The 18,203-nt window shown below is 45.9% G+C and overlaps 1 protein-coding gene across 3 annotated transcripts in view; it reads right to left on the bottom strand.

Moving 5' to 3' along the window:
* Positions 1–18,203, bottom strand: part of LOC121545506 (DNA (cytosine-5)-methyltransferase 3B-like) — a 96,642-nt gene that overhangs the window by 35,018 nt on the left and 43,421 nt on the right. For 2 of the 3 annotated variants that reach the window (XM_041856075.1, XM_041856076.1), the window contains exons 4-11: positions 17,661–17,755; positions 16,252–16,428; positions 4,563–4,730; positions 3,804–3,962; positions 2,852–2,959; positions 2,354–2,495; positions 368–490; positions 19–63 (exon numbers count right to left, since the gene is read on the bottom strand). In XM_041856075.1, coding sequence (XP_041712009.1) covers positions 19–63; positions 368–490; positions 2,354–2,495; positions 2,852–2,959; positions 3,804–3,962; positions 4,563–4,730; positions 16,252–16,428; positions 17,661–17,755 — 1,017 coding nt within the window. The remainder of the gene's footprint in view (positions 1–18; positions 64–367; positions 491–2,353; positions 2,496–2,851; positions 2,960–3,803; positions 3,963–4,562; positions 4,731–16,251; positions 16,429–17,660; positions 17,756–18,203) is intronic. The other variant, XM_041856077.1, reaches the window with a different exon arrangement.

Here is an 18,203-nt window from a genome sequence, read left to right as displayed (position 1 = left end):
ACCAAAATGAGAACATACCTTCTATACTTCTGTTATTCTTCAAAACTTCATGCACCATTTGTTCTGAAGGGCAGAGTGGATACACAGAGAGAGACACACACATCCAGGTCAATAATCAAAGACAGGTCTTGACACACATGAATAATAACATACTACTGTATAGTAATAAAGAACAGTCTTAAGGGAATTAGCTACATATGTTTGAAACAGACGACTCCAGGATCGTATTCATTAGGGCATAACATTTTGAAAACGTTCTGCAAATCCAAGTAGTCCCTCCCTGTTTCAGTCTGTTTTTTTTCCGTTTGGTGCCTAATGAATACGACCCTGGTACCCCAGGTTGACCCCTGTTTGGTTGACCTCTCACCTCTACTGTAGACCTCCTCTGGGCTGCTCTTGGCCTTACAAAGGCTGATGCGGGGCCTCTTGGCTGTGGGGAAATACTCAGGCAGACTGACGTCCAACACCTTGTGGTTCAACGGGTTGCTGTCTAGAGAGGACACACACAACAAAAACAACAGTCAAATTATAAGAAAGTATACCTCAAATAATCTAGATGAAGTTATTGCCCAAACAAAATGTTGTATTACTTTTTTTTTCTTATCTCACTGACAGTAAATTATTGGCCAAGTAATATCGGGGTGAAAGTAAGCCGGTATGGTCCGGTATGGAGTAGCTGTTACGGCGTACCAGTATAACATGAGCCTATCACAATAATTAAAACAAAGATGCCAAGAAAACTGAAGCCAATTCCAATATTATTTACCATTACTGCATGTCAGTTGCATGACAAATGAGCGAATGGACTTCAAAACGTGTGGAATACGCTCCAAAATGAAGTGTGGTTTGGCGATAAAAGTTACATTTTGCGAAGGCAGAGATGAGTGGCAGAGACTGAGACGCTCGTGGACAACAGTGGACGCATCAATTCAGGTTACAAGTGTAGGCCTAATGAATGACAATCACTGAATGTCATTATTATACTTTTTGGTGTTTCTTTCCATTCATCAATGCTCCCTTTTTTACATTAGCAGATGTCACAAAGCGCTTATACAGAAACCCAGCCAAAAACCCCAGGGAGCAAGCAATGCAGATGTAGAAGCATGCGTAATTCTATGATTAGGCCCCCCCAAAAAAATTTGCACGCGCATGCACACTTAGGATGTCCAATACCGGGAAGAAATTAAATCTACTTTCACCCCTGGTTGATCCCCTGACAAACCAATGGAACCATAACCAATGGAGTTCTGTGGATGACATCATGAAGCATACTAGACAGGAGGCAACCCATAACCACCCCTCCACTGAAATAGCAAAGTGCCAACATACAGTTAACAGAGTGTCACGTTCGTTCATAGACGGGACGGACCAAGGCGCAGCGTGATATGCATACATGTTTATTTGAACCGAATAAACAACGACAAAACAACAAACTAAACGAAACGTGAAGTCCAAGGTACACAAACAACATACCTCACACGGAACAAGATCCCACAACCCACTAGTGCCAATAGGCTGCCTAGGTATGGTCCCCAATCAGAGACAACGAGCGACAGCTGCTTCTGATTGGGAACCACACCGGCCAACATAGATCTAGACATACTAGATCCTATAACATAGAACAAGCACAACAAGGAATATACACACCCTGACTCAACATATAAGCGTCCCCTGAGTCAGGGCGTGACACAGATCATGTGCAGACAGAGACTGGGGGAGAAAGACAGATAGAAAGACAAAGAGAAGGTTGAGTGTGTGAGATGCCAAGTAGAGACATAAATAAATGACGTAAGTCTTTAGAAAAATGTATGCACTCACTAACTGTAAGTCGCTCTGGATAAGAGCGTCTGCTAAATGACTAAAAAATGTAAAATGTCTTCTAATAACAGCTTATCAAGAAGCTAATTATTAGAATCAGGTGCGCTAGATTGGGGTTGGAGCGAAAAGCTCTCCAGGAACAGGGTTGGAGAACCTGATCTAGAGAAAGTAATGGTGGAACTCTTTTAAATCTGTCAGCAACTATTGTCTCACAGCCCTGGGGGCTATCGTTTCAGTTGGATGCTATAACAGTGATACATTGGACTACAGATGTGCTTCCAAGCTTACTCCGGCACATTCACAATTACTGTATGATGTGAAAACTGAAATGTTGATTAAAGGGATACTTAGCTTTTTAGAAGTTTAGCTTATTTTCGATTTGGAGGACCCTACGGGAAGTAAAAAAAGAAAGAAAGAAAAAGGCAACTATCCCTTTAACGTGCCCATTGTGGACAAGAGAGGACAGAAGGGGGCCAGGAGAAAACCCCAGCCATGGCATTTAGACCTTATATTGGCTTTGGTTGGTGAGTCTCACCAGGGTTCTCTGTGGGTTTCAGGCCCTCCTGGCCCTTAGGCAGGAAGCCCCCGTTGGCCCAGTCCAGCATGGGCTTGACCTGGTCCTCTGGCCCCTCTGACTCACACGGAGGGAACGGCTTCTCAGCACGCAGACTGGCCATCTGAGAGAGGGAGGGGAAAAGAGAGGGAGGGGAGGAGGCAGGGATGTGGAAGAGGGAGTCAAGGTGGGGTGAGAGAAGGAGAGAGGGAGGGGAGGTAGAGGGCGGGGTAGGAAGTTAGGTGGAAGATAGAGAAAGGGAGAGGGAAGAAGGAGGGGGCAGAGATAGAGAAAGGGAAATGAGGAGAGATGATTGTCAACCTTGTTAACCTTGCTAAACAAACAGAATATCTGACTAACAGGCAGGTACTCTAGACAGACAAAGCAGACAAGAGAAACAGAAAGGTAGACATTGACAACACACACTAATTCATGTATACATTCTTCTTCGCCCACCTCCTCCTCCCCCTCCCTCCTTACCTCCAGTGCCTGGAAGATGGCCCTGCGGTAGGATGCCAGCTTGGCGTAGGAGGCTTGGTTGAAGAACTTGGGGAAAGCAGTGATGGAATCCAGCTTGTCAGCTGAAACCTAGTGAGGATGATGAGTGGAAGCCAAGGACAAGACATCAGCAGGTGGAGATATGGAAGGTTAAAAGCTCATTCATTGCTTTACTGTAAAACAAGGTCCGTATTCACAAAGCGTCTCAGAGTAGGAGTGCTTATCTAGGATAAGGTGCCCCCTGTCCATGTAATGTTATTCATTATGATCTAAAAGAGAACTGATCGTTGACCAGCACTCCTACTTCATGTCGCATGAGCCTTGCACTAATATGTGGGTTTCATGATCTTATCAATATGATCCAATCACTATCTGTCACGTCTACACATAGTATTAAAATGTATCTCTTATCCATCCACTGTGCCCGCATTTTGACCAGATTTCCTAGTACCTCCCTGTATGCAATTTCTTTGCATACAGGTAATATGTATTTATTTATTTTAAGAGATAATTATTGATGCTGTAAGTCATTGGTACTGCCTGTCAATGATTTTAAAGGCCGGTATAATTATGATTTAAATGGTTTGACCATCCAGATCGGTCTACACTTGATTGATATCCAGACACAATGCTTGCCTGACTACCTCCAGAGGTGGTCAGGAAGATCTGATCACAATCAGATCACAATGCGTCTTTTAATCGTCTACACCTGTCTAAAAATGTGGGCACAATCAGAATGTGGACAAGATCAGGACAAAAAGACGCATGTTAACCCCAGGTATAAACAGGGCTTTTGTCAATGCTGACCCTGAAATATAGCAGACTTTATGACAGACATGCTAACATCCTAAATGTTTCTCTTGGCCAAAACAATGATGGAGTGTTGTGGTTGTTGTGAGTACTCAGGGTGGGAACCCTCCTCATCAATGCTCACCTCAGAGAACTTGCCATCACCGAACCACTGCAGCCACCTCATGCCATGCGTGGCCTGTCGTTTGCCAGTTGCGCGCCAGGTGACCACGATGCCTGGCCACCAGGAGAACCCCTTGATCTTCCCCCACACCATCTCCCCAATGCCAAAGCCCTTGTTGTCCTGCGAGGGGAGAGGAGGGGGGGGGGGACAGTTAGAGGGGTAAAGAGATGTGTGTGTGAACTAGATTTGGAGTTTGAGACAGGTGGGTCTTTGACTCTAGGACATGTCAGTGCATACACATACTGACAGGTCCACATCATCATAATGGATCTACCACTGCTAGGGGACTGTGGGTTCCATTAGTCTTTTTGTGGATACAGGTTGGCCTCCAAACACACATTACAAAGACTCAGTCTTACTATGAGACCATGTTATACTGAATTTACTTCATGTGCCACTGCCACTGACTAACCACACAGCTGTGTAGACCTGTGAGGTTACAGACATCAAAGACAACGGAGGCAGAGATGTACAAACACACACTGTCAGCCATGCTCCACACACACATTGTCTCTGCAGGTGGACAAACAGAAGAAGGGATGGGAGACTTCTATGATCTTACCCCCGTTCTCCTCTTTTGTTTTCTGTTCCACCTTAACTCCCTCTTCTATTGGCCCTACATTTCCCCCTTTGTCCTCTCTCCCCCTCCCTCACTTCTTCCCCTCTCCCTGTCTCTCCTCCTTCCCTCTCCCTCTCCCTCCCTCTCTCCCCTTCTGTTACCTTGTACTCTGGCTGGCAGGCAGGCTCTGTGGTGTGGGAGGTCAGAGAGGTGGAGGAGGTGGAGGTACTCTGGGCCGAATCCTTAGAGTCCTGCTCCAGGAGCTGCAGGGAGGGGTTCTCAGGGACCACTGACACCAGGGGCCCGGAGCCAACACTGCAGGCCAGGCTCTGTGGAGAGCGAGAAAGGGGGGAGGAGGGAGAGAGGGGAAGGCGAGAGGGACCCGATGCATTAAACATTCCCTGGTTTTCTCGAAATCCCTGTTGGAGGATTCCTGCTTATTCCCTCCAATTCTGGGAATTCCTCCAACCGTGAATTCGGGAAAACCAGGGAATTTATTGAATGTTCCCAGAATTTTGCAACTCTAGTTTTATGAGAAGGTTATATGTTTTGAAGTGTCTTAAAACCTATGTGTAATTACACAATTACCAAGTACGCACAACTGTTAAACCCGTATGTGTTTTTTTGTTTAATTTGGTCCCTATCAACCTGATGTTCTCTGCTCTACCCAATCCTAGTTCTTAGCTGTGTTTTGGCATAGTGCTCTTGGCCCAAATGGAGTCCCTCACCTACACAGATAATCCAGACCAACACCTTGGAACCTACTCAGTGTTCTTTAATCCAGACCAACACCTTGGAACCTACGCAGTGTCCTTTTCTCTTTCTGATGTAATTAACAATCTCATTGGTAACTGAAATAATGCAACCCTTACACAGGTACTTCAGACTGACAGAGAGACACAGGGTATGAGAGAGAGGTGAGAGAGAGAGACAGAGGGAGAGGAAGAGAGAGAGGTGAAGAGAGAGTGCAAGAGAGTGAGAGACAGAGGGGGAGAGACAGGTCGAAAGTTGGGGACAAAGAAAGCGAAAGAGAGAGTGAAAGAGAGAGAGAGCACAAGAGGGAGACAGAGTGAAAGAGAGAGGGAAAGAGAGAGATAAAGAGAGGCGTTGAACGTTGTCAGCGCAGTCACGAAGCGGAGATGCCGAGCACTTAAGGAGGCATTTTTGAAATCTCATCACATGATGAACTGCAGACAAGCATGTTTTAGCTGGCTCACGCTGGAAAGAAGAGACTTCAGAAAATAAACGATGAGGATCCAATTGAACACTGACTGTCACTCCCCTTTGTCCCAGAGGTCCTGAAACCAGTTGGCATACAGTGAGGGAAAAAAGTATATGATCCCCTGCTGGTTTTGTACGTTTGCCCACTGACAAATAAATGATCAGTCTATCATTTTAATGGTAGGTTTATTTGAACAGTGAGAGACAGAATAACAACAACAAAAATCCAGAAAAACGCATGTCAAAAATGTTATAAATTGATTTGCATTTTAATGAGGGAAATAAGTATTTGACCTCGTCTCAATCAGAAAGATTTCTGCCTCCCAGGTGTCTTTTATACAGGTAACAAGCTCAGATTAGGAGCACACTCTTAAAGGGAGTGCTCCTAATCTCAGATTGTTACCTGTATAAAAGACACCTGTCCACAGAAGCAATCAATCAGATTCCAAACTCCCCACCATGACAAGATTGTAGACCTACACAAGGCTGGAATGGGCTACAAGACCTTTGCCAAGCAGCTTGGTGAGAAGGTGACAACAGTTGGTGTGATTATTCGCAAATGGAAGAAACACAAAAGAACTGTCAATCTCCCTCGGCCTGGGGCTCCATGCAAGATCTCACCTCGTGGAGTTGCAATGATCATGAGAACAGTGAGGAATCAGCCCAGAACTACATGGGAGGATCTTGTCAATGATCTCAAGGCAGCTGGGACCATAGTCACCAAGAAAACAATTGGTAACACACTACGCCGTGAAGGACTGAAATCCTGCAGCGCCCGCAAGGTCCCCCTGCTCAAGAAAGCACATATACAGGCCCGTCTGAAGTTTGCCAATGAACATCTGAATGATTCAGAGGAGAACTGGGTGAAAATGTTGTGGTCATATGAGACCAAAATCGAGCTCTTTGGCATCAACTCAACTCGCCGTGTTTGGAGGAGGAGGAATGCTGCCTATGACCCCAAGAACACCATCCCCACCGTCAAACATGGAGGCGGAAACATTATGCTTTGGGGGTGTTTTTCTGCTAAGGGGACAGGACAACTTCACCGCATCAAAGGTACGATGGGCGGGGCCATGTACCGTCAAATCTTGGGTGAGAACCTCCTTCCCTCAGACAGGGCATTGAAAATGGGTCGTGGATGGGTATTCCAGCATGACAATGACCCAAAACACACGGCCAAGGCAACAAAGGAGTGGCTCAAGAAGAAGCACATTAAGGTCCTGGAGTGGCCTAGCCAGTCTCCAGACCTTAATCCCATAGAAAATCTGTGGAGGAAGCTGAAGGTTCGAGTTGCCAAACGTCAGCCTCGAAACCTTAATGACTTGGAGAAGATCTGCAAAGAGGAGTGGGACAAAATCCCTCCTGAGATGTGTGCAAACCTGGTGGCCAACTACAAGAAACGTCTGACCTCTGTGATTGCCAACAAGGGTTTTGCCACCAAGTACTAAGTCAAGTTTTGCAGAGGGGTCAAATACTTATTTCCCTCATTATGCAAATCATGCAAATCAATTTATAACATGCGTCTTTCTGGATTTTTTTGTTGTTATTCTGTCTCTCACTGTTCAAATAAACCTACCATTAAAATTATAGGCTGATCATGTCTTTGTCAGTGGGCAAACATACAAAATCAGCAGGGGATCAAATACTTTTTTCCCTCACTGTAGCTATTACCTCCTTCAGCCAGACCACGTCATCTGAGCGTGATGTATGTTGTTTGTTGTTGAACGCTGAACGAGAGACCACGGTTTATTGTTTTTCTAAAGCTTAGAGACGATCTAATGTTAAATACTGTTGAAGTAATATGGCTACAGGTTTATCTGCCTCACCTAAAGCCCATTCTTGTGGGAAGCTGCTATAGACACCAAGTGCTAACAGTCAGTATCTGGATAATATGTGTGAAATGCTTGATAATGTATGTAATATCAACAGATAAGTATATTTTCTGGGTGATTTAAATATTGACTGGCTCTCATCAACCTGCCCACTCAAGATTTTTAAAAAACTGTAACCAGTGCCTGCAACCTGGTTCAGGTGGTCAGTCAACCTACCAGGGTATTTACAAACAGCACAGGAATGAAATCATCAACATGTATTGATCACATCTTTACTAATGCTGCAGAAATTTGCTTCAAAGCAGTATCCAAATCCATAGGATGTAGTGATCACAATGTAGTAGCCATATCTAGGAAAACCAAAGTTCCAAAGGCTGGGACTAATACAGTCGTGGTCAGAAGTTTTGAGAATGACACAAGTATTGTGTTATGAGATATTTTTGTCAGATGTTACTATGGTATACTGAAGTATAATTACAAGCATTCCATAAGTGTCAAAGGCTTTTATTGACAATTACATTACGTTTATGCAAAGAGTCAATATTTGCAGTGTTTACCCTTCTTTTTCAAGACCTCTGCAATCTGCCCTGGCATGCTGTCAATTAACTTCTGGGCCACATCCTGACTGATGGCAGCTCATTCTTGCATAATCAATGCTTAGAGTTTGTCAGAATTTGTGGGTTTTTGTTTGTCCACCCGCCTCTTGAGGATCGACCACAAGTTCTCAATGGGATTAAGGTCTGGGGAGTTTCCTGGCCATGGACCCAAAATGTAGATGTTTTGTTCCCCGAGCCACTTAGTTATCACTTTTGCCTTATGGCAAGGTGCTCCATCATGCTAGAAAAGGCATTGGTCGTCACCAAACTGTTCTTGGATGGTTGGGAGAAGTTGCTCTCGGAGGATGTGTTGGTACCATTCTTTATTCATTTAAAAAAAAACATTTTAGTCATTTTAGCAGACGCTCTTATCCAGAGCGACTTACAGTTAGTGAGTGCATACATTTTCCATTCATGGCTGTGTTCTTATGCAAAATTGTGAGTGTGCCCACTCCCTTGGCTGAGAAGCAACCCCACACATGAATGGTCTCAGGATGCTTTACTGTTGGCATGACACAGGACTGATGGTAGCGCTCACCTTGTCTTCTCCGGACAAGGTGTTTTCCGGATGCCCCAAACAATCGGAAAGGGGATTCATCAGAGAAAATGACTTTACACCAGTCCTCAGCAGTCCAATCCCTGTACCTTTTGCTGAATATCAGTCTGTCCCTGATGTTTTTCCTGGAGAGAAGTGGCTTCTTTGCTGCCCTTCTTGACACCAGGCCATCCTCCAAAAGTATTCGCCTCACTGTGCGTGCAGATGCACTCACACGTGCCTGCTGCCATTCCTGAGCAAGCTCTGCACTGGTGGTGCCCCGATCCCGCAGCTGAATCAACTTTAGGAGATGGTCCTGGCGCTTGCTGGTCTTTTTTGGGTGCCCTGATGCCTTCTTCACAACAATTGAACCTCTCTCCTTGAAGTTCTTGATGATCCGATAAATGGTTGATTTAGGTGCAATCTTACTAGCAGCAATATCCTTGCCTGTGAAGCCCTTTTTGTGCAAAGCAATGATGACGGCACGTGTTTCCTTGCAGGTAACCATGGTTAACAGAGGAAGAACAATGATTTCAAGCACCACCCTCCTTTTAAGGCTTCCAGTCTGTTATTCTAACTTAATCAGCATGACAGAGTGATCTCCAGCCTTGTCCTCGTCAACACTCTCACCTTTGTTAACGAGAGAATCACTGACATGATGGCAGCTGGTCCTTTTGTGGCAGGGCTGAAATGCAGTGGAAATGTTTTTTTTTGGATTAAGTTCATTTTCATGGCAAAGAGGGACTTTGCAATTAATTGCAATTCATCTGATCACTCTTCATGACATTCTGGAGTATATGCAAATTGACATCATCAAAACTGAGGCAGCAGACTTTGTGAAAATTAGTATTTGTGTCATTCTCAAAACTTTTGACCACGACTGTATAGACCACCATTCTTTACATCACCCTTAGTAAACCTCTGGAAAAGCTGGTGTTTGACCAGATACAATGCTATTTCACAGTAAACAAACTGACAACAGACTTTCAGCACGCTTATAGGGAAGGACACTCAACAAGCACAGCATTTACACAAATAACTGATGATTGGCTGAGAGAAAGTATTGATAAAATGATTGTGGGGCTGTCTTGTTAGACTCCAGTGCAGCTTTTGACATTTTCGATCATAGTCTGCTGCTGGAAAAACGTATGTGTTATGGCTTTACACCCCCTGCTATGATGTGGATAAAGAGTTACTTGTCTAACAGAACACAGAGTGTGTTCTTTAATGGAAGCCTCGCAAACATAATCCAGGTAGAATCAGGAATTCCCCAGGGTAGCTGTCTAGGCCCCTTACTTTTTTCCATCTTTACTAATGACATGCCACTGGCTTTGAGTAAAGTGTCTATGTATGCAGATGACTCAACACTATACACGTCAGCTACTACAGCAACTGAAATAACTGCAACACTTAACAAAGAACTGCAGTTAGTTTCAGAATGGGTAGCAAGGAATAAGTTAGTCGTAAATATTTCCAAAACTAAAAGCACTGTATTTGCGACAAATCATTCACTAAACCCTAAACCTCAACTACATCTCGTAATGAATAATGTGGAAATTGAGCAAGTTGAGGTGACTAAACTGCTTGGAGTAACCCTGGACTCTGGTCAAAACATATTGATACAACAGTAGATAAGATTGGGAGAAGTCTGTCCATAATAAAGTGCTGCTCTGCCTTCTTAACAACACTATCAACAAGGCAGGTCCTACAGGCCCTAGTTTTGTTGCACCTAGACTACTGTTCAGTAGTGTGGTCAGGTGCCACAAAGAGGGACTTTGGAAAATTGCAGTTGGCTCAGAACAGGGCAGCACGGCTGGCCTTTAAAAGTTGTGATGTCACGAGAGGCTGTGTCCTGGAGGGACGTTACATCCCCCTGAGGTGGCTGCAAACCCAGACAGCTATGGCTCCATCTGCTGGTATGGTCGGGAACTCCACCCCTCTATGGCCAATCTTCCCACGCAGCTGAAACAAATGAGGAGCTGATGAGCTGAAGGTTTGGGAAGGGAAGAGACACACTGAGGGAGTGTGTGGGAAGTGAAGAGACACAGTCTCCAACCTGGGCTCTCTGGAGGACAAGAGTGCTGCACGTCCACTTCCATGAGGAATATAAGGATTTGGAGATACTTACCTTTGGGAAATACTCACCTTTGGATATATGCACCTGTGGAAATACGTGAGAGACATTTGGAAGGACTTTTTGCTGGGGTTGGCCACTAGCTGCAACGTGGACTACAGTAAGGCTGGGGAAAAGTTATCTGGGCGAGTGAGAATTATGATTTTGGATGTGGAAGAGACATCCCTGAACTGTTAACCCTTAAAGAGCCACAAGAGAACAGAATTTTGTTATATTTTCGTTAATTTCCCAAGACCTATAATAAAATCCTTGTTTTGTTTGAACCTTGTCTCCTTGCACTACTTGAGCAATCCCGCTGAAAGCTGTGTAGCCTCTCGTGACGTCACAGATGGTGGAGAATACGGGCACGCTCAAGCGTTAATAGTGCATGTCAGAGGAGGATACCGAAGGTTTGATCACCCAGTTTTCCAAGTTGGCCGTAGGCTCCCCGCCGACTGAAATGGAGGACATATTGAAAGCCCTTGTTGCTGGCCAGCAAGCCCAGATGCAAGCAAACGTGGCTCTCTTGGAGGAGCAAAAGAAAGCCAACCTTCTGAAGGCAGAGGAATTGCAGTTGCAGAGACAGAGGGTTGTCCAAAATACCCGCCCAATAAAGGCAAGTGACTTTATATCTAAGATGGGAGCTACCGATGACATTGAGGCATACCTGCATGCATTTGAGGCCACGGCCACTAGGGAAGCCTGGCCCAAGCAACAGTGGGTTGGTCTGTTAGCCCCCCTTTCTAACCGGGGAATCGCTGAATGCTGTCCGGGACCTGGGCCCTGACCAGGTTACTGACTATGATGCCCTGAAGTCTGAGATCCTCAGCAGATATGGACTCACAAAGTTTGGTATGGCCCAGCGCTTTCACAGCTGGACCTTCCAACCAGACCAACCTCCTCGGGCGCAGATGCATGAACTTGTCCGAATCGCAAGGAAATGGCTGGATCCGCAGAGGAATACAGCAGCGGCGGTGGTGGAGGCCGTTGTGGTGGATCGTTACCTACGCGCCCTGCCTTATGAGGCAAAACGGTTCATCAGTCAACAGGCCTTGACCACGGCTGATCTGACCGTGGAAGCTGTGGAAAAGTACCAGGCCACAGCGGAGATGCTGAATGCTTCCCGAAAAAGACCCCAGGAGGGCGGCCCCACCACAAATGGGAAGAACCCGTCCAAAGGACCCCAAGGTCTCGAACCCAGCCACGTCAGGACTTATCCCGGCTCCAGGGGGAGCCAGAAACCAGGCGGGTCCAAGAAGAGTACACCAGGAGGGGGAAACTTCGACAGTGTTACCGGTGTGGGGAGATGGGACATATCTCCTGGCAGTGTGGGAAACCAGCCGATGAACCTATGCCCACTGCGGAGTCCTCCAGCTCAGCACCCACACACCGTTTTGCCTCGCTCTTGGGAGTCGTAGATGGCGGCCCAGATCGACCCCCCCACCTGCCCGGTAACTGTGAATCACCATGATGTGGAGGCCTTACTGGATTCTGGTAGCCGGGCCACCCTGGTGCGTAAGGATTTGGTGGGCCCAACGTGTCTGACCCCGGGGAAAGTCCTCCCAGTTTCCTGTGTCCATGGGGACACCAGAGAATACCCCATTACTGAACTTACAATGACCAGCACACGGGGAACCATACACACGACGGCGGGGGGTGGTTGATTCCTCCCCCGTCCCTGTCCTAATTGGACGAGACTGCCCAGCCTTTTACCCACTCTGGAGAGAGTCTCAGGAGAGGATAACCCGAGTACCTCGGAAACGGAGAGGCAAGACTCATCCTGGGAAGGCTCCGGTGCAATCCTCCGAATTACTCACTCCCGCCCGGGCTCTGATAGGGATGGCAGGTGCCCAGACCGACACAGAGACGGAGCTACAGAATCTGGACAAAGAACTGTCTGGTCTGAAGGGGACCGCTGAGAGGTATCGTTTGTTAAAGCAACAGTTAGACATGAAGACAGAAGAGTTAGATATCCTCCAGGCTAAACTCCAACAGAGCTCCTTCCATAAGCAACAGGGGGAGCTGGAGAGGCTGCGCAGGACCATCGAGGAGTGTGAGGAGACCCTGCGCAGTAGTAAGGAGGTCCAGAAGAAGGCAGAGGAGAAGTACAAGGTGTTGGAGAACAAGATGAAGAATGCGGAGGCAGAGAGAGAGAAGGAACTGAAAGCTGCTCAACAGAAGCTAAACTCTGCTAAAACCAAGGCTGATGCGTTCAGTAAGAAACTCAAGGAGAGACAACAGGAGGCTGAGTCCCTGGTCCTAGAGGTGGAGGAGTTGAAGAGAGAGCAGGCTGGCAAGCACCACGGCAATGCGGACGCCCTCTCCCGGCGTGATGCCTTCTTCGCTGCCTTTACCCCGACGAGGACGTCGGTCCCGAGGAGGGGGATGTGTGATGTCACGAGAGGCTGTGTCCTGGAGGGACGTTACATCCCCCTGAGGTGGCTGCAAACCCAGACAGCTATGGCTCCATCTGCTGGTATGGTCGGGAACTCCACCCCTCTATGGCCAATCTTCCCACGCAGCTGAAACAAATGAGGAGCTGATGAGCTGAAGGTTTGGGAAGGGAAGAGACACACTGAGGGAGTGTGTGGGAAGTGAAGAGACACAGTCTCCAACCTGGGCTCTCTGGAGGACAAGAGTGCTGCACGTCCACTTCCATGAGGAATATAAGGATTTGGAGATACTTACCTTTGGGAAATACTCACCTTTGGATATATGCACCTGTGGAAATACGTGAGAGACATTTGGAAGGACTTTTTTGCTGGGTTGGCCACTAGCTGCAACGTGGACTACAGTAAGGCTGGGGAAAAAGTTATCTGGGCGAGTGAGAATTATGATTTTGGATGTGGAAGAGACATCCCTGAACTGTTAACCCTTAAAGAGCCACAAGAGAACAGAATTTTGTTATATTTTCGTTAATTTCCCAAGACCTATAATAAAATCCTTGTTTTGTTTGAACCTTGTCTCCTTGCACTACTTGAGCAATCCCGCTGAAAGCTGTGTAGCCTCTCGTGACGTCACAAAGTACACGGAGAGCTAACATTAATGACATGCATGTCAATCTCTCATGGCTCAAAGTGGAAGAGAGATTGACTTCATCACTACTTGTTTTTGTAAGAGGTGTTGACAAGCTGAATGTACCGAGCTGTCTGTTTAAAATACAAACACACAGCTCGGACTCCCATGCATACCCCACAAGACATGCCACCAGAGGTCTCTTCACAGTCCCCAAGTCCAGAACAGACTATGGGAGGTGCACAGTACTACATAGAGCCATGACTACATGGAACTTTATTCCACATCAAGTAACTCATGCAAGCAGTAAAATCAGATTTAAAAATCAGATAAAAATACACCTTATGGAACAAAGGGGAATGTGAAGAGACACACACAAAGGTACAGACACATGCATACGCACACATTGTGATATTGTTGTATGGTGGCATTAAACATTTTGTATTGTAGATATGTAGTGGTGTAATAATGTTATATGATGTACTGTTTTATCTTTTGTTTTATATGTAATGTAAGTGCTTTAATATGTTTGGACCCTTGGCAGCAGCTAATGGGATCCCTAATAAATACATATACAAATACTCCTTCCAGGCCACAGCGTTTCTCACAAAGGCAGCCCTTATGGTTGCTGTGTGTGTGTGTGTGTGTGTGTGTCTCCAACAGTTTGGTTTCTCCTCCTCATATCTCCTGTTTGAGCGTGAGAAGTGTGCGTGTGTGTGTGACTGTTTCAGAGTTGTTGTTTTTTTTTCAGAGAACTGACATAAGACAAACAGAGCTACATTCCTCCAGCCACATGTCATGTCCTATCATGTCCTACTCTGTGTTAGTTGTGTTAGTTGTAAGGATGTTGCCATGGTTCAGAGTGACTGCCAGGAGTATGACTACCTAGTCATGTCATCACTGACAGGATTGACACATTATCTTATTTAATATCAAATAATGTCTGAGGTACTGTTAGAACAGAGTAATTCATTTCTGTGGGGGTGTTACCATTTTTATGAAATCAGAAATGATTCAGAGGTGGATTTGTGTTTCTTTGTGAGTACATAAAACATCAGAGCTGAATATTTTGACAGATGGGAGCCCTGGGATCAGGGGCGGTGTGTTCAATAGGGCGATATGGGCGACGCACTGCCAAACGGGAAAAGGAAGGGATTTTTTTTCTAATCAATTATATCACGGCAACAGTAGTTATCAGTGTTGTAATCTAGACGTCTGATCTGCCACAGTGCCACTAAATGTCCAATCAGGCTAAAGTCGTGCTTCAAATGGCCCCCCTTTTTGGGGCGATTTCAGTCAGGTTGAAAATCGCCCAGAAGTCTGTCATAGACTCCCATGTAAAATCTATTTTTTTCAAATATCAGAGCTTTCAATACAATCTCTATGGGTTTCTGAGGGCTTGCACTTACGCGCTTTCGTCATACGTAACATAACCATGAACGTAACTAAGAAAAGAGCGGGTAGCCTCATCAATCAATTCACTACTACTGTGAAAATGGCTAGGCTTCAGTGCAACTCGATTGTGTCTTTGAAAGAAGTTCCTTTTTGTCGGCGAACAAATGAAGATAAATTGGCAACGAAACAATTAGGACCTCCCAGACCAAATTTAATAATTCAACAGGTTTCTACTAAAGGGGGAAGTCCTACACCCGAGGATTTTCCAAAAAATTGGTACGAACGAAAAACCTGGCTAGCAGGCTGCGATGTAGCTAATGCAGTCTTCTGCTACCCCCTGCTTACTCTTTCACCCTGAAGGCGGCACGGCAGACAGCACCGCTTGGACAGCGACTGGTGTGTAACGGACATGCACCATCTTTCAGGAAAGATTAAGAAACATGAGCTGTCAAAGACCCACATGGATAGCTGTTTGAGATTGTCTGCTTTGGGGAGAGTGAACATTCCCACTCAACTGGATGAGGGATACAGGCTAGCTGTCCGCCGCCACAACGATGAGGTTAGTGTTGATAATCACAAGTTTACTGGAGAACTGAAACTGACAAGGCTGACAAGATAGGACCCTTTTGTCCATTGTTATTGGATAGGAACAGAACTTATAACCAGCTCCTGACCTAAATAGATCTTAGCACAACATTTTACTCAACATATCATATTCCATATTCACTATAACAAATATATTTACTACGACATTAGCAAGAACCGCCACATCCTCAGCCGGCTAATCCAGTGTGTGAAGTTTTGCGGAGTGTTTGAGTTAGCTTTGCGAGGCAAAGATGAAACTGAGGGCTCCACCAACCCTGGTAAGCCAACACTTTTGAGATCAGTCAATAAATGCTTCTGGTATTGACTTATATGCTGCCCCTGTCTTCATGTTGTTGCTGGACATATCTTTTTTTAAATGTGTGTAGGTCACCTAAATCATCAGAAAAATTGCCCCCCCTGAGAATTTTTTCAGGAGCCGCCACTGCCTGGGATGTATAGTGTCTGTTCATGAAGTTGTTGCATATTCAGTCTACTCTGAATGGCGTGTGTCCTCATGCAGTGTGTGTGTGTCCTCATGCAGTGTGTGTGTGTCCTCACCAGAGGGCTGCTGTGGTGCTCCAGCTTGCTCTGGCGTCCTCCCCTTCTCTGCTCGCGGCTGCGTGGTTTGGTGTGAGGGGCCAGCAGACCGGCCTGGAAGATGGTCCTGGGAGAGGGTCTCTGTCTCAGACCCGAGCCAGACTCCGAGCCCCCCACCCCTGCTACCTTGGCCTTCTGCTGTAGAGAAGACACAGCACTGGTAAACCATGGTTGACCAACTCCCTGCCCAACCTGGCTGACATTTGGACCATCATAAGAAGGTTAATGTCCATTCCAGTATTCTAATTCCTAATTCTATGGCATACAGTGTCTGGCTACGAGAGAAAACACCATCACCGTTCAGGTTTTGTTGATGAGATGGGCATCAAAGCAGACTAACTGGTTCTACTGTTAGGATTGTCGCATTAAGCACTATACATTTGGGCAGGTAGCGTTCTCCTGGCGTCCGCCAAACCCAGACTTGTCTGTTGGACTGTCAGATGGTGAAACAACTTCGCGGCTGAGCCTTGTTGCTCCTAGACGTTTTAACATCACAATAACAGCAATTACCGGGGCAGCTCTTGCAGGGCAGAAATTTCACGAACTGTTGGAAAGATGCCACGTTGAAAGTCACTGAGCTCTTCAGTAAGGCCATTCTACTGTAAATGTTTGTCTATGGAGATTGTATGCCTGTGTGCTTGATTTTATATACCTGTCAACAACGGGTGTGGCTGAAATAGCAGAATCTACTAATTTGAAGGGGTGTCCACCACAGGAGGATGCTGATAATAATGGCCGGAATGGAGCTAATGGAATGGCCTCAAACACCTGGAAACCATGTGTTTGATGTATTTTATACCAATCCACCTATTCCGCTCCAGTCATTTCCACAAGCCCGTTCTTCCCAATTAAGGTGCCACCAACCTCCTGTTGTGTCCACTTACTTTTGTATATATAGTGTACCTTGAGAAGCAACTGCTCTCTATGTATCCCCTCTTGATCCCACATTCTTCTGTCTCTTACATAGCAGGCGTAAAAGAAACACAGACCAGAAAAGTAGCCGCGCAATGGATTATGGTCATTGTAGTTCAGTATCATGTTTTCTGCGCTAAACTATGTAGAACATTGGCCTGTTGGAAACTACAACTCCCTACTACATCGCACAGTTCGGGCATGATCTGATTTATCTCTAGAGAAACTGCAGCACAATGTGCAGAGTCTGGGGGAGTAGAGAGTTGGGCAGTGCATGTGTGTGTGTCTGTGTGTGTCAGAGAGAGATAGCATTCATTTGTGTGTGTGTGTGTGTGTGTGTGTGTGTGTGTGTGTATCTAAGTATGAGTATGTATCTAAATGTGTGTATCTATGTATGAGTAAACCATCTGCGTGCATGTGTGTGTGTATGTGGGTGTCTATGTAGTGTGAATACTCACCTCACTATAGGAGGCGTCCCAGATGCACTCCTCCTCCTCAGAGGACCTCTTCCTGGTTCTCTTCCTGCTCCCAGACAACTGGTTCACATCTGAGTCTGGAGAGAGAGAGGGTAAGAGAGAGAGCGAGAGAGAGAAGGATGGGGAGAGACATGAGGGACAGGGTAAGGATGGTGACTTATGAAAACAGCCAATCAGTTGTGTTGTGACAAGGTCCATATTATGGCAAGAACAGCTCAAATAAGCAAAGAGAAACAACAGTCCATCATTACTTTAAGACATGAAGGTCAGTCAATACTGAACATTTCAAGAACTTTGAAAGTTTCTTCAAGTGCAGTCACAAAAACCATCAAGCGCTATGATGAAACTGGCTCTCATGAGGACCGCCACAGGAATGGAAGACCCAAAGTTAACTCTGCTGCAGAGGATAAGTTCATTAGAGTTACCAGCCTCAGGGGGGCGCTGTTGGAAGCCAAGGATGTAGCACGAGTCTCCCTATCGCTCCTGGGTTAGTGACCAAATTTATATATTTAACTTTGCAAAACT

This window comes from Coregonus clupeaformis, chromosome 30, assembly GCF_020615455.1.
Source record: "Coregonus clupeaformis isolate EN_2021a chromosome 30, ASM2061545v1, whole genome shotgun sequence".
Taxonomy (NCBI): Eukaryota; Metazoa; Chordata; class Actinopteri; order Salmoniformes; family Salmonidae; genus Coregonus; species Coregonus clupeaformis.
This window is presented reverse-complemented; position numbering and strand designations above follow the sequence as displayed.